Here is a 24,368-nt window from a genome sequence, read left to right as displayed (position 1 = left end):
ACTCAATTATGAATATTTGTTGATTTGTGTTCAGTTTAAAGTTAAAAAAAAATGGCAGAAATTATGAACGATGTAGTGCCTCATGGAAGAATATAGAGAAGGACGTGAACTTCAGAAGCCTTTAACACTTCACAAAAGTGAATGTGAAAAAGGTTAAACACGTATTTGTTATTCATAAAAAACATAACCTATAAAAATATGAAAGGCTATCAAATTATAAGGTTAGATTGTATTGTTAAATATAATTAACAATTACAGTTTATTTTGTAAAATTTGAATTGCAAAATGCAATTACTTGTAACTTTAAATTATATATATATATATATATATATATATATATATATATATATATAACTCTCTATAATAAAAAAAATAGAATTAGCATAACTGGAATTCTAGAAATGGATTGTAATCTCTATCCAACATCACGTAATGACGATTTCCCAGTACTATTTTCTTCTTTCCTGTTTATTAACGTCAGTTATCTTATTCTCTCTCTCTTTCATGTTTATTTATTTACTCATTTATTTATTTACTTATTTATTTCTTTATTTAATTAATTTAATTAATTAATTAGTTTATTTATTTACTTATTTGTTTGTTTATTTATATACTTATTTATTTATTTATAAAAAGCAAAACACAAACCACTACAACATGCGGATAACATGTGAAAGTCTATTTAAAAAAAAAAACTGAGCATCACGGTGCAATGTGGTCAAAGAGGATAGGTAACACGAGTACATACTAACTTTTAAACGATCAAGAAGGCTGTAGAGATGAGTATATATTCGCGTTAGGTACAATGTCTTTATTCTTATGAATATGAGTATGTTCTAGTTGTTACGAGTATATAATTACAGGAAGTGCTCATACTCAAAAGTATAAACCTTGAGAAAGTACTTAAGCTTTATTCTTATTACCCAATAACTCACTCCTGTGACGGCACGTCGCTCACTGAGATTGAAATTCTTACTTTCTACGATCTTTATAAATCATTGTCTTTGTCTTCCTCTCATATTTGACATCAGAAGACTTTTTCTCATCCGATACATTAACTTGATTTTGCGAGAACATCGTTCTATCAACACAATCATTACAACAGCCAATTTCAAGTTCTTCAGCGCATTTTCGAGACACTGTACGAGCTATGTGAACATCACATACATTAGGACAGGAGCTGCAGTGTAATGAGAAATAGGTACAAGATCTCTTAATGAATAAAATGTTAGTTATGTTATAAGCACACAGCGGATTTTCGGTCCCTTCACAGCGATAAGACGTCACGTCCCTTGGCGTATAGCAGGCGTGGCGAAAATGTGATCTTGCGCCGAGCCACTGTGTAACCTGCAACGTGCATAGCACCTATGGAGGGAGGCGGACACCCGAAGGGGAAGTGAAACAACTGTCTGACTTATTAACGGATTTTCATTTTCCTTACGTCAAGCACTTAGATATAATTTTATACAGTACAAGGCTACAAACTAATATTTAGTACGTGTAATGAAAGAAATGAACAATGAAACATAGGACACATTATCAAAACCTAAAATTAACTGTCTTCAGAATGTCTCTGCGACAGAGTTTCAAAATTAGGAATTATGTCACTTACTGCCAGTCGTAGTTGATCACGAAGGTATTTGTCTGTCAGTCGTGATCTAAATTTGGTTTTTACTATTTTCATTGTTGAAAATAATTTTTCACAAACGTAAGTTGTAGCGAACATGGCTTCAAAAGAGAAAGCGAAAGAACGAAGCTTTGGATATTTATTTTTTGGCAAAGATTTGAAAAGTTCAACATTTGTCAAGTCCTTACATCTAGCTTTCATTTAACATCATATTGTAAATCTGTGAGTTCAAATTGAAGAGGTAACAGCATTATTCGTACATCTGCTGAAAAAGGATCGACGTACAGAGATGATAATAATAATAATAATAATAATAATAATAATAATAATAATAATAATAATAACACAACGTTTTAATGTTTCACCAGTAACATGTAGTATAATGCTGTTTTATGTTATACAACCGTTTTCCTCGTAATACTTGTGAACAAATCATACATTTAATATTCTCATCATATTGACAGCAAAAAAAAAAATGCGTCCTCCCATCCTACTTGAAACTTTCGTTTTTGTAGAGGTGCATGGTTTCGAGAGAGACATTGCGACGATACGCCACTCGCAGGTCAGAGACAAATACAAATGGAACGGAGTTTGACTCCAGTGAGTGAGAGGGTGGGGGTTGTGGGAGGTAGAAAGCAAGAGAACCATTGCGAGCCACAATGTGCTCGTGAGTCACATTTTCGCCACGGCTGGCGTATAGAGATAGCGCAGCAATGAGTTCAGCGACCTCCCTGTAACCTAACGGGACCCAAAATCAACTATCTGGTTATCAGGCTGGATTACCGGAGCGATGCAGTCGTCTCCTAGAGGTCTACAGCGACGAGTTCCATTGCGCCGGGCGTGTGATATTCGTAAGAAATGTGCTCCGTAGATTACCAGCAACACCACAAGAATGTCTTTCCCCAGCATCCTGCCTGCAACAAAGCAAAGCAACAATTTATACGCGTTTTCAATCTTATAAAACCCAAAGGGTCAAGTATTAATGGGATGATACAGCGAAATATGCCTCTACATCAGTGACCGGCATGTTCCGTGCTCTGTGACGTCATACGACGTAGCCGCCTTGCTCTTTGCTCGGCAATCTCTGCATACTGAGCACAGCGTGGAGAGAAGATTCAACTGAACAGTGGTGGTGCGGGTCAATGCACTGACAGAGCGCGATCCATTCTTCTGAGATAGTATGGGAACAGCACAATTACAATGCATTTGTACGAAAACAAAACTGTACAACCTTGATAAATCAAAGTAACAAAATATTTTGGTTTGTAATCAAATTTAATGTACTTACAATAATATGAAACTCATAATACAGCCACTTGCAGAAGCGTTTGCATATATAAATGAAATTCCGAAACTGCTATAAACATACAAACATATAAATAAATACTTTAGCAGTACTGCAACACTTTATCCACTCGGAAACTTGGAAACAGTTCAAGTGTTTTTAACGCAGATTAAACAATATAGGCCCTATCTTGGTGAGTAGTATGCAAAGTATATTTCAACTTTTGAAACACACCATCACTTTGTGTCACTACCGTGCCCAAGCTAAACGTTTTGTCGCGATTTTTTTCCTCTTTTCTCGCGTACTGTTTTTGCAATATTTGGAGTCATAGCCTGGCTAACACACAAGCGAAGAATATGTTTCAAGTTCAGATCAGACAGGTGGTTTCTATGTTGTGGTTTGCAGATCTTCATACAGAAAAGAACTGTTCGCATACATACGTACATCCAATATGCTCAACATCATAGAAGCAAATCTATGCAATCGAGGGAATCTTGCCTGGGGAAATCTTCTATAAAATGTAGATAGATCCTTTTTGTTTTCAACAGTCCCGTTCTACTGCTGCACTGACGCCACTGCGCTGGTGTGTGCTAACATTAATACGACTCAACTGCTCGCTCTCCCAAGTTCTTGCGATCTGACTGGCTCTTACGTCACAACTGCAGCATCTGCCGGCCACTGCTCTACATGAATGGCGTGTAAAATTCCTTTGAGGAACGAAAATTTATATTTGTTCAGATCAAATTTCTGCACATTTAAAGGACAAAATATATTCTTTCAATCATTTATTATCACAATACACTGCTTTCTTAAATTGACTGAGCATATTGGGAATTAATTCAATGGCTTTCCCACAACACGCTATGAAATATTTCATATAAAACAATTTAAGAGTCCACTGCAAGAATGATGGATGTCATTTGGAACACATTTTGCAGGAGACGCAATTGAAAGTTTGAAATGCTTAGCACTCAAAGCTTAACTGTGATTTCCCGATCATTACTGGACAATGACTATCAGTGTTAATGCCATATAACTCTCTATGTACATTCTATATGAAGTCGACCTGTTTGGCGAGTTGGTATAGCGCTGGCCTTCTATGCCCAAGGTTGCGGGTTCGATCCCGGGCCAGGTCGATGGCATTTAAGTGTGCTTAAATGCGACAGGCTCATGTCAGTATATTTACTGCCATGTAAAAGAACTCCTGCGGGACAACATTCCGGCACATCCGGCGACGCTGATATAACCTCTGCAGTTGCGAGCGTCGTTAAATAAAACATAACATTTATTATTCTATATGAAGAGTCCACTGCAAGAATGACGGATGTCATTTGGAATACATTTTGCAGGAGAAGCGATTGAAAGTTTGAAATGCTTAGCGCTCAAAGCTTAACTGTGATTTTCCGATCATTACTGGACAATGACTATCAGTGTTAATGCCATATAACTCTCTATGTACATTCTATATGTCTTAAGCTATGCATTGACAGTCTTGGTTCATTTTCGACAAGGAAGTGACATCCATCATTCTTGCATTCTCTTCATATAATAAAATAACTGGAACTACATAAAATGTAAAAATAGAGATACAAGAAACAAGTTTAAAAATGTAAATAGTCAAATAAATTCTGGGATATTAATAGCAATAAGCAGAAATCTTCTTGAGAAATTGAAATTAACTCACTGTCGATAGTACATAAGTTTAATATTACAAACAAAATGATAGACGAGATCTAAGTACATTCACAACCGATATGTGAACCAAAAAAGTAGAATGTCTACAGCATGAAGTGTAGAAGATTGAGAAGTGTACAAAGACGAACTAAGATATCAGCCAAAAATGAATGATAAATCGGGTTGTAGCACTGGTACTGAAACTAGAAGCTCATGTTCATCAACACTGCTAGGGTGGAAAGAACAGTGAACCATCTTGGGTTAAGCAGTTTTCATGAGTATTATATAAAAAAATCAGACGATGTTATTTTCTGTAACGTGTATGGAAATTATTAAGAAATAACAATTAGAGATTCCTCGGAACTTTGTGCAGAGTTCTGTCTCCACAATACACAAAGGTCGGCGCCAAAGCGCGTTACTAACAGTGAACTTATTTTAATAGATTCTGCTTCACTACTTACAAAGCTACCAAGATATTGCATTTCTTTATTTACCATCAGCTATTCTTCATTACTTATTCAAGACCTGTTTAATTAATAAGTTACTGTATTTCTTTATTTAACATATGTTTTGCTTCATTACTTACAGAACATATCTTTAATTTACTAAGTCAGTATTTATTTATCATCTGTTATGTTGCATTACTTATTGAAGCCGCGTTTGCTTTACTAAGTTACGTGTACTTTGTTAAATATGTGTTATACTTCATTACTTATCGTACCTGTGTTCAATTTTCTAAGTCACTATATTTATTTATCATCTGTTATGTTCCATTTACTTATTGAAGCCGTGTTTATTTTACTAATTTACTGTATTACTTATGTAATAAATGTTATCCTTCATTACTTATTGAAGCCGTGTTTATTTTACTAATTTACTGTATTACTTATGTAATAAATGTTATCCTTCATTACTTATTGAAGCCGTGTTTATTTTACTAATTTACTGTATTACTTATGTAATAAATGTTATCCTTCATTACTTATTGAAGCCGTGTTTATTTTACTAATTTACTGTATTACTTATGTAATAAATGTTATCCTTCATTACTTATTGAAGCCGTGTTTATTTTACTAATTTACTGTATTACTTATTTAATAAATGTTATCCTTCATTACTTATTGAAGCCGTGTTTATTTTACTAATTTACTGTATTACTTATTTAATAAATGTTATCCTTCATTACTTATTGAAGCCGTGTTTATTTTACTAATTTAAAGTATTCTTTATTTAATAAATGTTATGCTTCATTACTTATTGGAACTGTGTTCAATTTACTAAGTCACTGTGTTTCTCTATTTAACATTTGTTACGCTTCATTATTTATTGAAGCCGTGTTTATTTTACTAAGTCACTGTATTTATTTAACATCTGTTGTTTGGTTTATTTATTGAAGCCGCGTTTAATTTAGTAAGTTACTGTATTTCCTTATTTAAAATCTGTTATGCTTCATTACTTATTGAAGCCGTGTCTGTTTAATATCTGTTATGTTTCATTATTTATTGAAATTGTGTTCAAATGACTAAGTCACTGTCTTTCTTTGTTCAACATCTGCTATGCTTCATTACTTATTGAGGCCGTGTATATTTTACCAAGTAAGTGTATTTATTTAAAATCTGTTATGTTTCATCACTTATTGAAGCCGTGTATAACCTACTTAGTTACTGTATTCTTTATTTAAAAACTGTTATACTTCATTACTTATTTAAGATATCTTTAATTTACTAAGTCACTGCATTTATTTAACATCTGTTATGCTTCATTACTTATTGAAGCCGAGTTTGATTTACTAAGCTACTGTATGCTTTATTTAAAATCTCTTATGTTTCGTTACTTACTTAAGCTGTGTTCAATTTATTGAGTCATTGTATTTATTTAACATGTTTTATGTTTCATTACTTATTGAAGCCGCGTTTGATTTAATAAGTTACTGTATTCTTTGTTTAGTATCTGTTATGCTTCATTACTTACTGAAGCTGTGTTCAATTTACTAAGCCACTGTATTTCTTTTTTTACATGTTATGCTTCTTTACATATTGAAGCTCTGTTTAATTTACTATGTTACTATCTTTCTTTATTTAACAGCTGTTATGCTTCATTACTTATTGAAGCCGTGTTCAATTTACTAAGTAACTGTATTTCTGTATTTAAAATTTGTTTTGCTTCATTACTTACTGAAGCTGTGTTCAACTTATTAAGTCACTGTATTTCTTTTTTTTTTTTACATATGTTATACGTCATTACTTATTGGAGTCGTGTACTCAGTTACTGTATTCCTTTATTTGACAACTGTTATAGTTCATTACTTACTGTCAGCCATGTTCAGTTTACTAAGTCACTATATTTCTTTAGTTAACATCTATTTTATAATTCGGTCGCTATTGAATGGCATTGAAGTTATTTATAGTAAACTGAAGTGGAGTGATAAAACTCACACTATATGAGCAATATCAGAAAATGCTCCCTTAAAATCTGATGTGGAGTTCCAGCACAAGTGTCTTGAGGATGTGAAATAAATGGACTTTGTGTTGTATTTTATTCCGTCTAAAGCTTTTGAAGGACTGTACTGTTCGAGGGAGGAAATAGCAAGACAATTGGGACCCTTCGTTTCACATGAATTTAGAGATAAGAGGTGAATGGAAATGTCGTATATTTTAATATTATATTCGGTGGCCAAGCGTGACACTGTAATAATAAAATATGTATCAGGGTCATTAAAAAGTGAAAATATAACAACGCCTTTGCCATGGTCGAAATCGTTATTACGTTCAGAAATATTTAACTGCCAGTAACTCTTCGTTATGGAGAGCGCTTATGTTCGCATTTACGTCTAGCCAGTTGGACCAACCAGAAACAGGGACGCTCAATTATAACAGCGAATGAATCACAAGAACGCAATTAAAATTTTGTAAGTTAATTGCCAAGTTGATTCGCATGTGGAAAACTCTCTCCTGATATTGGTTGTAAAGTTCACGAAAATAACTAGAAACAAAATTATTGTAATTTATCAAAAGCTTAAGAATTGTTCATATCTTCAAAAACTTAAAGTATATATTGAAGTACACACCCACAATATGTACAATAACTAATACAATATGGTTTTGATATTACGTGCAAACCATAACCATTAATATTTCTCCACGGTTTTGTGGTATTTCAAATATATCATACATGGTTTCATGAAGACCCCAGGTTATGAGCAGAGTTCAAGGAATAGAAACATAAACGAATTACTATTTTATTTATTTATCTATCTATCTATCTATCTATCTATCTATCTATCTATCTATCTATCTATCTATCTATCTATCTATCTATCTATCTATCTATCTATCTACCTACCTACCTAACTACCTAACTACCTATCTATCTATCTATCTATCTATCTATCTATCTATCTATCTATCTATCTATCTATCTATCTATCTATCTATCCATCCATCCATCCATCCATCCATCCATCCACCTATCTATCTATCTATCTATCTATCTATCTATCTATCTATCTATCTATCTATCTATCTATCTATCTATCTATCTATCTATCTATCTATCTATATATCTATCTATCTATCTATCTATCTATCTATCTATATATCTATCTATCTATCTATCTATCTATCTATCTATCTATCTATCTATCTATCTATCTATCTATCTATCTACCTACCTATCTATCTACCTATCTATCTACCTATCTATCTATCTATCTATCTATCTATCTATCTATTATCTATCTACCTACCTACCTACCTATCTATCTATCTGTCTGTCTGTCTGTCTATCTATCTATCTATTTATTTATTTATTTATTTATTTATTTATTTATTTATTTATTCATTTATTTAATACTTTACACTTGAGCTACATTAGGCATTGCAGCCCGAAAGAGCAGAAGCTCGTGCTCGGGCGCAGTTCAGATCAGTTATACAAAATATATCACCAAATTACGAGAGTTCATTGAGCACAATGACATTGATAAATGGGAAAATACATACAGCATGTAATAATAGGGTCTATATACAAATACAAAATACACAAGTACATAAATATTAGAGTATCAATTTTTAACTCAATTAGCTTAAACAATTAAATAATTAATCTGATTTGTTTCTTAAATCTATGTGTGTTAAGTGTACTTAGCTTACCCTGGTAAGCTCTAATTAATGCATTATATATTTTGGATCCAAAATTTCTGTTGTGTGCTGTAGGGAACAGGTTGTGACTGGTCCTTGGGGAAGTCCAGTTTTGAATTGTTTGTATTTTGAAGTGAAATTCCCATATTTCATTCTGTAATGGCCCTGAGTGATGAAACCTTTCAACAGCGTAGCAGTTCTCTCCTGATACCACATTTATGTAATTGTTTTGGTAGTTTTGATTTACAGACCGAATCATAGGCGTTTTTGAAGTCGACAGAGATTGCTGTCATTTTATTCCCTTTATCTAAGCTGTCTGGATGTAATTTATACAATTTAGCAACCTGTTTGCTGCAGTGCTGGCAAAAAAAAATGATCTCCCATTACAAATCATCCTCCCTGGGAATTGCAGGAGCCACTGTCGTGTAAGCCTAGGCTACTCCTTGGTAGTTTTTCTCTAGACATCTCTGTCTCAACTTGCAGCACTCAGGGTAATGAAGAAAACAGAATTTTTCTGAATCCTGGCAATCATAGCGTTCATTTATGACGACTAAGAGAATCCTGTTCCTAATAGTAGTCTACATTTCACGTTCCATAGATACATCATTGTTAATAATAATGTAATTATGATAATAAAATAACCTGTTAATATAATTATTTATCTTGATAATCAATGTTGAATCTTTCGTACACTACTTTTAACACTTGAATATAAATGGTTACAACCCAAACATAATAGACAACATCATAAGGAAGACAAAACAAAAACCCAACAAACACAAAAACACAAGAAATACATCACACTAACAAACTAAAACAAAAACACACACAAGATCGCATCCTCATTCAGAAAACAGAAATACAACATAGCATACAGAACAGAAAACACACTACAAAGACATCTCAACACACAAACAAATAAATACAACCACACAGGCGTATACAAACTCACATCCAATAGTTGCGAAAGTTTCTACATTGGACAGACAGGCAGATCATTCCAAACTCGATACATAGAACACATTAAAGCAATAACCAGAGGACACAATACATCTACATATGCCGAACACATAACTAATGCTAACCACACATACAATAACATTAATAGAGATATGGAAATCTTACACATACAACACAAAAACCAAAAACTCAACACACTACAACAATATGAAATATACAGACACACTAAAACACACCCTGATCAAATTCTCAACACACAGATCAATTTCAGAACACACACACTATTTGACACAACTCTTCATCACACGAACGCACCCACACAACAGGCAACGAAGTTGAAATAGCGCCGAGATCTAGTAGGCTCTGAGGATGGTGTCAAGTAGCACCGAAACAGCTGTAAGCCACACATGCTTACATTATTAATCAATTATTTATGATTATTTATCTTGTGTTATAGAAACATTTTGATTGGAAGTCAAATATACTAATTATATTAGATCAATTCTGTAGTGCTCGGGAAAAGTGACACAAGTCAGTTTCCACAAACCTTTTTTTGATAATTTATTGACAACTTACGGAACATCTGCTCGCTTGGAAAAAAAATACATAAGTATTTCTCCCATTACAATAATTCATACAGAAGAAAATCAAATCAACATAAACCAGTGTAAGTTGTCAATAAATTATCAAAACTGACTTATGTCACTTTTCCCAAGTACTGCAGTCTTAAACTCTCGACCAAAAAGACATCAGTTCTTTAAGAACAAAGTCTGAGAACAGTACTACCGAGTGTAACGTATTTAGTTTTATGGATAATTAGTTTATGATATGAATACGTTTTGATTTCCCCGTAGTTACTTCTAGTTATTTTGAGGGGGAAAGGATGGTATTTTCTGGTGAAAAATGAGTAAATTTAAAAAAGAAATTCTTTGAAATACTCTGTGATATGTGTGGAATGCATAGCATAACATTTTGTGGGTATTTGTGTCCTTATCGGATGTTGAGACGTCATTTTTAAACTTCCTGCGCTATGGATTTTTAAATCACTCGCCCACTTTGATTGTCGTTTCCGGTAAATTAAATTTAAAAAAAAATCTTTAAATACCCTTTTATATGTGTGGAATGCATAGCATAACATTTTGTGGTATTTGTGCCCTTATCGGATGTTGAGACGTCATTTTCAAACTTCCTGCGTTATGGATTTTTAAATCACTCGCCCACTTTGATTGTTGTTTCCGGTAAATTCAATTTTCAAAAAACAAAATCTTTAAATACCCTTTTATATGTGTGGAATGCATTGCATAACATTTTGTAGGTATTTGTGCCCTTATCGATTGTTGAAACGTCATTTTTAAACTTCCTGCGCTATGGATTTTTAAATCACTCGCCCACTTTGATTGTCGTTTCCGGTAAATTAAATTTTAAAAAAAAAATCTTTAAATACCCTTTTATATGTGTGGAATGCATAGCATAACATTTTGTGGTATTTGTGCCCTTATCGGATGTTGAGACGTCATTTTCAAACTTCCTGCGTTATGGATTTTTAAATCACTCGCCCACTTTGATTGTTGTTTCCGGTAAATTCAATTTTCAAAAAACAAAATCTTTAAATACCCTTTTATATGTGTGGAATGCATTGCATAACATTTTGTAGGTATTTGTGCCCTTATCGATTGTTGAAACGTCATTTTTAAACTTCCTGCGCTATGGATTTTTAAATCACTCGCCCACTTTGATTGTTGTTTCCGGTAAATTAAATTTTCAAAACAAAATCTTTAAATACGCTTTGATATGTGTGGAATGCATTGCATAACATTTTTTAGGTATTTGTGCCCTTATCGATTGTTGAAACGTCATTTTTAAACTTCCTGCGCTATGGATTTTTAAATCACTCGCCCACTTTGATTGTTGTTTCCGGTAAATTAAATTTTCAAAAAAAATCTTTAAATACCCTTTTATATGTGTGGAATGAATTGCATAACATTTTGTGGGTATTTGTGCCCTTATCGGATGTTGAGTCGCCATTTTTAAACTTCCTGCGTTATGGATTTTTAAATCACTCGCCCACTTTTATTGTTGTTTCCGGTAAATTAAATTTAAAAAAAAATGTTTTTCTTTAAATACGCTTTGATATGTGTGGAATGCATTGCATAACATTTTGTGGGTATTTCTGCCCTTATCGGATGTTGAGACGTCATTTTTAAACTTTCTGCGCTATGGATTTTTAAATCACACGCCCGCTTTTATCGGTTTCCAGTAACTTCATTTTTTTTTTTTTGCTACATTGCCAGACAAAAATGGATATAATTTCTGAACTGTTAAAGATACATGCATGAAATTTAGAACACACATTCTTTAGACTATTAGGAAACTTTTCTCTGTAACAGAATTTTGTTAATTGATTTCATTTTAAAAATACGTCCGTTTGTTTGCAAGGAAAGAAATCAGAAAATTGTTATTAAATTTTAATTGTTTATTTTACAAACGTAGGGACTAATATCAAAATTCTGTTACAGACAGTTTGTAGAACATGCTTTTGCAAATACATTGCAAAAAACTGTTTGAATCTATCTTTAAAAACGGTTTAGATATATCGGTTTTAGTACAATCCTGCATTGGGTATTTTTTTTTTCAAATTTGGACCTCCAAATATTTTTTTTTAAAATGTTTTTATTTGGTTGAGTTGCCACAGCTATGAGCTCTCTACATACAAAAAATTAATATTTTACACCAAATAAGAAAAAAAGTTTTAAAAAATATCATCCTCTCCCCTTATTAAAATATTAAAATAATATTAAAATAGATTTGAGGGATATTCGATATCATGCTAGAGACTGGATTAATCTTGCTCAGGATAGGGACCAATGACGGATGGATACACATATTTTCGTGCATTTTTTCACATTTCAGAAGAATATTTGATACTGACATCTACTTACTTTCCTCTACTGTTTTCGTTCTCTGTATAAACTAGGTTTTTAGTTTCATTGACATTAGGAATTAATACGTAGGCCTATTGATTTTCTGAGCTTCCAGATCTGACATAATTGCCCAAGAGGAAAAAATTCTCGCCTTAGATCTCTAACCATATATGTACAAGCTTTCTCCTGCGATTTATTAATATACCGCATGTTCCTTTCAAAATTTCCCACCTGAATAATTTTAGATATGCAGGGGACATGATTTTGATAAAAGACACGTCCGTATAGTTTTCGAGGGGAAAGTTCAAAACTGCTGACTAAATTTTCTCTCCTGTCCCTTCACTTCTTACCCCTAATTTTCAGTTTAAAATTGTATCACATATCTGCAAACACATCATTATAAAGGGGATGATAAACCCTATCTGTCTAACAAAAAAAATGTTTCAGTCCATCCATTTCTGAAATAGGACAGACTCGCCTAGTTTCGTGATACTAAGGTTTTAGTGCAAAAATAAGGTTCAAGTTTTTAAAAATATGAGTGTTTTTAATGTACGCACATTATTAGATTACAGGGAGTTACACGTCAGCAGTTTTACCTCAAATTTATACAGTAATTACTAGACTTCGTTGAATTGCCACACGCAGCATGCAATCAGGTTGCCGATGTACGGTAGTATAGAGGAGGTGAGCGACCGCCCGGTCTCGTAGTATAAGCAGTTCATGTTAAGAGTTGTGACCGGTCCAAATAGATAGAGCAGCTACAGCTAATGTATACCTATGTAAGCACTTGTTTTTGCATTACTGTGGTTGGAATAGTCAAAGCTTAACATTTGTTCAGTGCAGACAAGAATTCAATCAAACATACTACAATGAGAGTTTGCTGTAACAAACAATTGCCCCTGGAATACCCTTACCCCCGCACCCAGTCTTGACCCGTTGGGGAGCGTGGTTGGATGATGTTAATTATTATGCAGAATATTACGGATAAATAGTGGAGGTAATTGATGCATTGGATAGCACAGACAGTTCCGCTGTTGCAGCTATAAAATAATTGCCTTCTGAATATTGGAAGATATTGTGTTCACTGACTCTAATTTTAAAATCGTGTGCAAAAGCATCACCCTGTTAGAATCGTCTAAACTACAATTCTCAGAAGTCCTTAATATAGTGGATAAAGTATCACAAACCGTTATCCAAAATAAAAATCCACGAATTTCAGAAAAAGTGAAATGTAAGTTGAGAAACATTATTGCTAAAAATTCTGCCTATTCACAACTTCGTATTATAAATGATGTACCATCAGGTCACGACAAGACGTCTGAAGTTGGTGTACTAAAAAGTAGTGACTTTCCGTTCTTCAAATATGCACGTATTACATCGAGTGATGTTGAACGTACATTTTCCCAATATAAAAACTGTTTAAGTGACCATCGGAGGAGGTTCACTTTGGCAGTCGCTCAAAATGTACGTAACTCTTCACTGAAATGCACATATTCAAGAATGATGTATCTTACATTAAATTTTAAGAGTTAATATATCTCACTACAAAATAATTGTGTATTTACATGTTCAGACATTTGCTACTTCAAAGATCATTCATTATATTTCTTGAATGCAGGATACAGGTTTTATTGTAACCGCAGTATACTGCTCAGTGTTTACATCAGAGGCATACTCACCCGTTGCACGTCCCTTTCTCATACAGTCTATACCGCGTGCGTAGTAAACCTTACGATTCTCGTGGCAATTCCACGAAGTCTAGTAATTACAAACAAGCAATAAAAATAAACAAAAAAATTATCACTCTTCAAGGGCTGGTATAATTTCGGTGATAGTAGGCTACAAGAGTATGTTAGTGATAGTCCTTAAATTCAAAATATTTAGGCATATTCAGTCAAATTTTAAGTTCCTCAATGACATTCGTACCTACAATTCAAACAATTAAAATTCTTTCTGTCTTTTGAAAGGCTGTGTTACATAATCAGTGCATTGATAAATTTATATTTTTCACTAAAAAGTATACAATGTCAATACTTACCATTGAAAACAATTTGGACCACAAAACACGGCAAAAAACTCTTCTTTTATCAAAGGAAATCGGATGCTGTATTCACTCACAAATTCAAAGCTATAGATCTCACAACTCTTCCAAATAAACCCGCTGACGTCACTTTAAGAGCGCAGTGGACAAAATCTGTGTTATAGTATACAAAATTACATTTGTCCTGATATTAAGTCGTGATAAATTTAAATAAAACTATCACGAAATTAGCCGATTTTGCCCTACCGGTAGAACTAGAAAAACGTATGATACCAAAAAATTAATTACATCCATCCGTTTCTGACTTAGATGCTTCTGTTGTATATTTAGTACGAAATTTTCGTTGTTCTGTCACAACCGACTCACACTTGATGAATAATGTGAAAGCATTAACATGATTTATATTATCTATGTCCTATGGCCTATATATTTTGCACACCTCTACTCCCTCTTACTTATCTGTCCGATTCCACATCTTTCTCGGTATCATAACTTAAATACTCGGTCACAATATGATAACACGCTAGAAATACCACTACACACATCATCTCTTTATTCCTCATCTTTCACTGTTGCTACTTCTCGTCACTGGAATTCTCTGCCGCCTGAAGTCAAGGGCTGCCGAACTTTAATTTCCTTTAAATGTAAATTAGAAAGATATCTTATGATGAGTTGCCAGACCTAACGCGTTGCAAATATTTAATGGAATGTGTTCCACTGTATTTATTTATTTTTTTTGTTTCTTATTTTTATTATCTAAATCGTGTTTATTTATCACTTAACGCCAATATGTATCCCACTGTGTTGTTGTTTTTTTATTATTAATCTATTTTTTTGTGTACATTTTATTCAATTGTCGGTTTCTGGTTTAATTATGTGAATCCTACTTAATTGTAATCTAATACTAATATGTATACTAATGTGTTTATTTTTATTTTTATTGTGTACATTTTTTTATTGAATTATCGGCTTCTGTTTTTATGTGATTCGTATTTGATTCTAACAACATTAATATGTATTCCACTATGTTTATTTTTATTTTATGAGGTAAATTTTATGTAACTACCTCTTTTGATCTCATCATGTACCTAAATTGTATCAGTATGTAATTACTTAATTCTGATCCAGTTTTATGTTCAACTATGTAAGCAAGTTTTAATCCTGGCTGAGTGTAAGAGAAGGCCTTACGGCCTTAACTCTGCCAGGTTAAATAAAGCCATTATTATTATTATTATTATTATTATTATTATTATTATTATTATTATTATTATTATTATATTCATAATTTAATTTGCTGATTACTAAAAGAATATACAGTACATACCCTTGCCAGATTTAAAAATGTGTTCAAAGCTATCGACGACACTGGTTGCACGACCCGGCGTACTAAATTTTGTTTATTCTTGTCCCTGCTTACACGTATCACAGCATCCTAGATGTCAGCCCACAATCTGTGCTACAGCTCGCCAGCAGGTTGACAGCGACGAACATAAGTTATTAAGTGAGATCGTACAGCATTTCAAATGGATCCATGAAAACAGCAATCACGACTTCGTTATAAAATAAACGACAGTAATTGTGACAAACCGTGCACTGTGCCAGCTGTGATTCCATTGGCTATCAATGAAGGCACAGTGGCGGACTGTAACGAGTGCATCCTGTAGCTTGAACACAGCAATTGCTTGGTCGTGCAATGGTGAATGGAGGGAGGAAGACAAATTTTGCTGGAATTTTATATAATAAATTGTAAAAATTGCACATTTTATTAACGTTGTTTCCGAAAATATAAATATATCTGACATGACGACATGAATGCGACTTGTGCCTTGTTTTATACATAGGAAGATTGGAAAGGTTTTTGTGAAATGTTACGTGGTGAAAGAATTGCCTTATATTTGACGCCGTCTTTTTCTTCATCTATCCACGGTAGTGAAAGAAGCTGAATATTCACCATCCATAGCAAGAAATCAGGACAAACTCTTGCTACTGAAAATCTTATAACATATCCCTAAGTACACTATCGGGATCCGGTTATCTATCTATCTATCTATCTATCTATCTATCTATCTATCTATCTATCTATCTATCTATCTATCTATCTATCTATCTATCTATCTATCTATCTATCTATCTATCTATCTATCTATCTATCAATCAGCCACCGGTGTGGCTCAGTCGGTTAAGGCGCTTGCCTGCCGGTCTGAAGTTGCGTTCGGGCGCGGGTTCGATCCCCGCTTGGGCTGATTACCTGGTTGGGTTTTTTCCGAGGTTTTCCCCAACCGTAATGTGAATGCAAGGTAATCTATGGCGAATCCTCGGCCTCATCTCGCCAAATATCATCTCGCTATCACCAATCTCATCGACGCTAAATAACCTAGTAGTTGATACAGCGTCGTTAAATAACCAACTAAAATAAAATAAAAAATCTACCTATCTGTCTGTCTGTCTGTGTCTGTCTATATCTATCTATCTATCTATCTATCTATCTATCTATCTATTTATCTATCTATCTATATGTCTGTCTGTCTGTCTATCTATCTATCTATCTATCTATCTATCTATCTATCTATCTACCTAATCTATCTATGTAATCTATCTATCTATCTGTCTGTCTGTCTATCTATCTGTCTGTCTGTCTGTCTATCTATCCATATCTATCTATCTATCTATATATCTATCTATCTATCTAATATATCTATCTAATCTATCTGTCTATCTATCTATCTATCTGTCTATCTATCTATCTATCTATCTATCTATCTATCTATCTACTGTCTATCTATCTATCTATCTATCTATCTATCTATCTAATTTATCTACCTAATCTATGTAATCTATGTATCTATCTATGTATCTATCTATCTATCTATCTGTCTGTCTGTCTGTCTACCCACCCAGTAAGAACTATTTTACAAACGGCTCTGATAAGACTCGTGTCTGCAGCATGACAGATGGGTTTTACATAAAGTTTCTTTATTCAGAAGTCGCCCTTTGGACTTCATGTGTAAGTAATTTATTCCATCGTGTCTTTAGAGTTTCAGTGAAAATTTTAGCCCAGCGTGGGAAGATTAATGTTATAATTATAAGTTTTCGCCATTTTCAATTCGACGAATAACTGACAGTTTTTGTAGCACGTTTAAAGACTTTCGCTTGACAGACATCTCTTACCGTCTGTAATGTGGTCTATCCCAGCGCCTGGACTGAACTAGCATCAGCATTGTTTACTACGCCATGGTACGCCTATAACCATTCACAGAATTGGAGTCTTGTTGTATTACGTATAGTGACGGTATCTACTTTCCTCTGCAACTTCGGACTCGGTACTGTTTTTGTAGCTTCGTTTGACGTTCACTTTCTGCAGGGATCGATATGGGCGTCGCTGCAGATGACTCGACTTGCCCGGACCTCAGCCACTATCATAATAGATGTCATCACAAGTGGCTCTATTGTCTTCATACTGCACGGGTCTCCACTTCATCACCAGCGTTGACTGAATTTGTTTAAATTCAGAAGGTCCCTACAGCCGCTGTGGCTTACAGCCCGATGTCCGCACTTCGACGAATTAATAGTCTGGTAGGCTGTAACCTCCAACAGGGATTATATTATGTATATTACTGCTCTCTTCAAAAACGAGAAATCATTTATTTCACAATATTGCATTAGTTATTTTTGTAAGACTAACTGTATGCCTATATTTTTAGCATATCCGGCTTTAAATCTTGCGAACATGGATTCGATTCCCGGCTGAGAAGTATCTTGCTCTTGCGTGTACCATCCACTGTTTAAATCTATGGCTATGCTGTTTGTGAACAACCTTTTTAATCAGTTAAAAGTCTAAAGTAAAATACAATTCATTCTATTTACGTAGATTTCTCAACTGTAAATAAGCACTTGAATTGAAAATTCTGAGGAGCAACTTGTGTTATCTTAATTTCGCTGCTGCTGATCCAGTATTTGATGTTGGTGACATTTCAGTGTTGCCAGGCCTGGCGATTTTTCTCATTCTTGCTTACTTTTTCTCCGGAAAGAAAGAAATTTGGCTACAGTTGATTATTATTGTTTAGTCAACTGTCCGAAAACAAGTCTGAAACTAGTTAACCGGGTACTGTATATATAATACATATTCCGAAGTTTTAATATGTGTTTATACAATAAAATCCTGAAAATATGTAACTTAGCAGATTCAAAGAGGCGATAGACTACACTTAAAGGAACAGAAAACCTATATTATCATACATTTTGTGAATAATGCACGGTTAATTAGAAAATTAAGTTAGAAGATTCAACAGTCCGGCAACATCGCCGCTAACACAGTAATATTTCTTCTAGTAATAAAGATGTAAGAGTCAACGAACTCAGGCCTGTCTCTCTACGCAAGCCTCCCTCTCTCGCTACGATCTTGCAATTTGTTCGCAATGTGCAGTGGCTTGAATTTGGTGGTTTTGAAATTAAATTTACATGAAAACCGTCCACCTATTGAAATATTTATTTATTTATTTATTTATTTATTTATTTATTTATTTATTTATTTATTTATTTATTTATTTATTTATTTATTTATTTATTTATTTATTTATTTATTTTTTTATTTATTTATTTATTTATTTATTTATTTATTTATTTATTCTGGTGTAGTTAAGGCCATCAGACCTTCTCTTCCACAACACCAGGAATACAAATACAATAATAGAAATAAACAGAGAAAAAAATACACTATATACAAAGTAAAGCTACAGAAGAAATAAAGAGAGAGAGAAAAAAAACACTATAAACAAAGTAAAGCCACACAAAAATATACACAGGTTGCAGTCATACAAACTTTAAATGAGTGATTAAGTATCATAATTAATTGTATCCTAACTAATTAACTAACATAAACAATAAACTTGTAATTTTAATCTAGAGTAAAAAAACACAAATCAATACTTCTAGCAATACCTAAAAACATTAACTAAGACAAAATTTTCCAATTTAATTTTGAATTGTGATAAAGTCCGGCAGTCCCTGACGTCATTAGGTAACGAATTCCAGAGGCGAGGTATTTCTACAGTATAGGAAGATGAGTATAAAGACGTTGTATGATGAGTGATAGAAAGAAGTGCTTGATGTCGGTTTCGAAGAGTTGTAAGAAATTGAAAGCGCGATAACAGATAATTCGGAGTAGAAGTATGCATGATTCTAAACAGAAGAGACAGTGAATGTATTGTTCTTCGTTCCTTCAGGAGCGCCCATGAAATGCGCCAGAGGGATAATTATTCTTTATTAGACTTCCTATCGATATGGACAAAAATCACGATCCAACTCGCTATAGTTACTGAATAAGAGGGAGTTAAACATTTGGGGAGGGGAGAACATTTTTTTTTCTGAGAAAACTATGAACTTTCTACCAATATGTACATACAACATGAGCTATTCGCTCTGAAAATCTGCGGGTTAATTCACGTTTATCCTATATACACAATTGCATAGTATACACAATAGGAACTCGACGATGTAGAGGTAGTGGGCGTACCCATTAGCACTAGAGGAACAATTCCAGGCTCCCTAGCAACATTTTGGAAATCTCTTTCCCCCCAACATCTATTTAAAAAGAATTAACTATTACCACTCTCAGGGGTTCCTTATAAATTTTTAAAAACCATTGCTATTATTTACCTTAATTATTGAACATTTCAGGATTTTTCACTGTTGTAAACTTTAATTGTCTTTAACTGAACATTGTATTTAACGCATTAAACAAATTTATTATTATTATTATTATTATTATTATTATTATTATTATTATTATCCTATTTATAATAGGAATCCTAAATCTCTCTCTCCGGTCAGCAGATGTATTAAATATGCTAATTTGCATGGATTCAACTTGGATCCATTTAATGTGTACTATATATCTTTGAGTTTTTATGTCAGTATTATTAATAATGCCATTTGTTAAGATATGTATCATACTATTCTTGTCAATTGCATATCATTACAATACTACTCATATTATTCCAGGCTTCATTTTTTAATTAACTCACTGATCTAATTTTAATAATTATTTGTCCATTTATTTGTTGCATTTGGTCAATTGATTAATGTAGACTATTCCACTATTTCAATTATCTCATTGTACTAATTTTATAATTATTGTACTTCATCTCACTGCCATTTTCTGTCATTCATTCTCATCATCATTTGTTGTTTTGTTCTGTTTTGTATCGTGTTAAACTGTAATTGGCCTTGTGCTGTTGTTTTGCACGTTAATAATCTAAATAAATAAATAAATTATTATTATTATTATTATTATTATTATTATTATTATTATCATCATCATCATCTGGTATGTTTTGTCTACGGGCAACCTCAAAATTTCACGATGCAAAAAAAAATAAAAATAAAATAAATGCATTACGTCTGAAATATGCAAAAGTGTGTATTGTATTGTATTGTATTGTATTGTATTGTATAGTATTGTATTTATTAATATTCCATGGTATTCATACATTGCTTACAGCTAGAATATGGAACAAGTCAAAAAACAATACTATTATAAAGTCTTAATTTATAGTCACAGTCTAGATGAAATATATACAGACGAGATTTACAATATAGTCTACTAGTACAACACAAAGTTTTAGTACGAGTTTCATGAAGCGTTATTGAATGTCATGAATTCACCTACAGAATAGAAGGCGTGAGAAATTAGGTGCTTCTTTAATTTGGCCCTAAATAATTTTATGTTTTGAGTTTCATTTTTTATATAGATAGGGAGGCTATTAAAAATTTTTACTGCCATATAACGTACTCCTTTTTGATAGCACGATAGACTTGCCGACGGAGTATGAAAGTCATTTTTTGACGAGTATTTATGATATGAACTGTTGAATTAGTTACAAAGTTTTCACGATTACATACGAGGAAGATTATTAATGAAAAGATATACTGACAAGCCATGGGCATTATTTGTAGTTTTTTGAAAATAGTCCTACATGATTCCCTAGATTTGGCACCTACTATTATTCTAATTACTCTTTTTTGTAATAGAAATATATTGTTACTATCTGTGGAATTTCCCCAGAATATTATTCCAAAACTCATTACCGAGTGGAAGTATGCAAAGTATATTGTTTTTAAGGTATTGATATTTACTATCTTTTGCATAGATCTAATAGCAAAACAAGCTGAATTTAGTTTGGAGGTAATTGCTTTAATATAATTTTTCCAATTTAACACATTATCGATTTTTAAGCCAAGAAATTTGGTTGTTGTTGTTTGTAATGGTGATCTATTGTTACTTATTGCGCTAGACATTTGCGACGTTGAATTTGCACAGGATTTAAATTGAATTATGTTAGTTTTGTTACAATTTAATACTAATTTATTGACTGAGAACCAGTCACATATTTTGAAGAGAATTTCCTCTGTTGAAGATTGGAATGTGTTGGAGTTATTGGCTGTAATTACTATACTTGTGTCATCTGCAAATAATATGGGATGACCTACATCTTTTATTGGGGGGGCAAGATCATTTATAAGCACTAGAAAAAGTAGGGGATCTAATATTGTGCACTATTGACTTTGAATTTTCATCATTAGGGACATTCAAAACATGTACAAAATGCTTTTGCGTGACTCTCACCAGATCACCAAAAATATGCACTTGCATATGAAGAGTCCACTGCAAGAATGATGGATGTCATTTGGAACACATTTTGCAGGAGAAGCAATTGAAAGTTTGAAATGCTTAGCGCTCAAAGCTTAACTGTGATTTTCCGATCATTACTGGACAATGACTATCAGTGTTAATGCCATATAACTCTCTATGTACATTCTATATGAAGAGTCCACTGCAAGAATGATGGATGTCATTTGGAATACATTTTGCAGGAGAAGCAATCGAAAGTTTGAAATTCTTAGCGCTCAAAGCTTAACTGTGATTTTCCGATCATTACTGGACAATGACTATCAGTGTTAATGTCATATAACTTGTATGTACATTCTATATGAAGAGTCCACTCCAAGAATGATGGATGTCATTTGGAATACATTTTGCAGGAGAAGCAATTGAAAGTTTGAAATTCTTAGCGCTGAAAGCTTAACTGTGATTTTCCGATCATTACTGGACAATGACTATCAATGTTAATGCCATGTAACTCTCTATGTACAATCTATATGTCTTAAGCTATGCATTGACAGTCTTGGTTCATTTTCGACAAGAAAGTGACATCCATCATTCTTGCAGTGGACTCTTCATATGCCTGCATTCCATAAGGTAATATGTGAGCATATTTCTTTGCAGTTTCAGTCTTGGCCTGGCAGTTCAGAGTTCTGAAAGGCACCTTTGTTGCAGGGTACGGCAACATCGCGCCCCGCACGGCGCTGGGCAAGGCGGTGACGATGGGCTACGCCGTGTTCGGCATCCCGCTGATGCTGATCTACCTGTCCAGCGTGGGCAGCCTGCTGTCGCGCTGCGTGCGGGGGGTGTTCTCGCGCGCCGTGTGCTGCTGCTTCTGCTCCAACTGCGGCTACTGCTGCTACGACGAGAAGCGCATGCAGGACAAGGAGCGGCGCATGAAGAAGAAGCGCCAGCAGCTCGAGCTGCAGCAGCAGCAGCTGCAGATGCAGGAGCCCTTCTACGTGCGCTCCTCCTCGTCCGTCACGGCCTTCACGACCTCGGCCAGCAGCACGCACAACAATCTGCACTCGCCTGTCCGCGACGGGGAGGTCCTCAAGCTGCAGCAGTCGTCGTCCGTCCTGGGGGAGACGGACTACGGCACCGACAACCTGGACAACGACAGGAAGAGCCTGTCGCAGCAGTACCACAGTGCGGGCAGCATCCTGGCCCCTGTGCTGCTGTGCCTGTGCATCATGGTCTGCTACATCTGCGGGGGTGCCGTCGTGCTCACGAGGCTGGAGGCCTGGACGTTCCTCGACGGCTCGTATTTCTGCTTCATGAGCCTCAGCACGATAGGGTTCGGCGACCTCGTGCCTGGCGGCATGGTCTCCCACCACAGGAACTCTAGCGGGCGATCCGTCAGCGGTTTCGGCAGCGGGAACGGAACCGTGTGGTTCTGTTCGCTTTATATTTTAAGTGGTATGGCGCTAACTGCCATGTGCTTTAACATCCTCCACGACGAGATAGTCCATCGTTTGAAACATCACGTGAGGCATACCTTCCACCACGACAAGGAGGCATCAAAAGGCAGTAATAACTTCCTGGAAGATGCAAACGGTGGCGACCCTTACTCCACGTCGTCCTGACACCTGCAACACCAACACCAACACCAGCAGCCTCAGCAGCAGAGGACCTATCACAGGAACATGACTCAAGAGACGCTGGTCTCCAGCGGTACCCCCACCTCCATGTTCTCAGACCAGACCGAGGTCAGCGCCACCATCAGGCGGGGAGATATCCTCCCGTCCAGCGTCCCCATGGAGATCACGGCGCCCATACCGGTGCCGCCGCCAGTGCCACCCGTGCCAGCAGTGCCGGACGAGCCCGCCGCCCCCGAGGAAGTGCCAGAGAGCGAAGTGACTGGAGTCTACACCGTGCAGGAGGAGGACGAGGAAGTCGAGGAGAACACAGAGATGTGAGGAGCGCCGGTGGATGGGAGACTTTGAGATGTGCGCGAGTGGAAAGTTATTTGTATTTAGGAAGACTGTGATGCGATGTTAGAAATGTTTTGGTCAAGATTTTATCGGCTACCATGCACCTACTAAAAGTAAAATTTTTCAGCCT

General features: G+C 34.7%; 2 protein-coding genes across 3 annotated transcripts in view; one reads left to right on the top strand and one right to left on the bottom strand.

Annotated features, from left to right (window-relative positions):
* The window catches only part of LOC138711686 (uncharacterized), a 24,123-nt gene extending 8,038 nt beyond the window's left edge, over positions 1-16,085 (bottom strand). Inside the window, exons 1-2 of the mRNA XM_069842814.1 lie at positions 15,969-16,085; positions 2,411-2,541 (exon numbers count right to left, since the gene is read on the bottom strand). Coding sequence (XP_069698915.1) covers positions 2,411-2,536 — 126 coding nt within the window. The 5' untranslated portion in view covers positions 2,537-2,541; positions 15,969-16,085. The remainder of the gene's footprint in view (positions 1-2,410; positions 2,542-15,968) is intronic.
* The window catches only part of LOC138711687 (uncharacterized), a 1,209,687-nt gene extending 1,185,772 nt beyond the window's left edge, over positions 1-23,915 (top strand). For both annotated transcript variants that reach the window (XM_069842817.1, XM_069842816.1), the window contains one exon: positions 22,980-23,915. In XM_069842817.1, the coding sequence (XP_069698918.1) occupies positions 22,980-23,890 (911 nt within the window). In that variant the 3' untranslated portion in view covers positions 23,891-23,915. The remainder of the gene's footprint in view (positions 1-22,979) is intronic.
* Positions 23,916-24,368: the final 453 nt, after the last annotated feature.

The sequence above is a fragment of the Periplaneta americana genome, chromosome 13 (genome assembly GCF_040183065.1).
Source record: "Periplaneta americana isolate PAMFEO1 chromosome 13, P.americana_PAMFEO1_priV1, whole genome shotgun sequence".
NCBI classification, from domain to species: Eukaryota; Metazoa; Arthropoda; class Insecta; order Blattodea; family Blattidae; genus Periplaneta; species Periplaneta americana.
The sequence above is the reverse complement of the archived record's forward strand: the minus strand, read 5'-3'. Positions and strand labels throughout refer to the sequence as shown.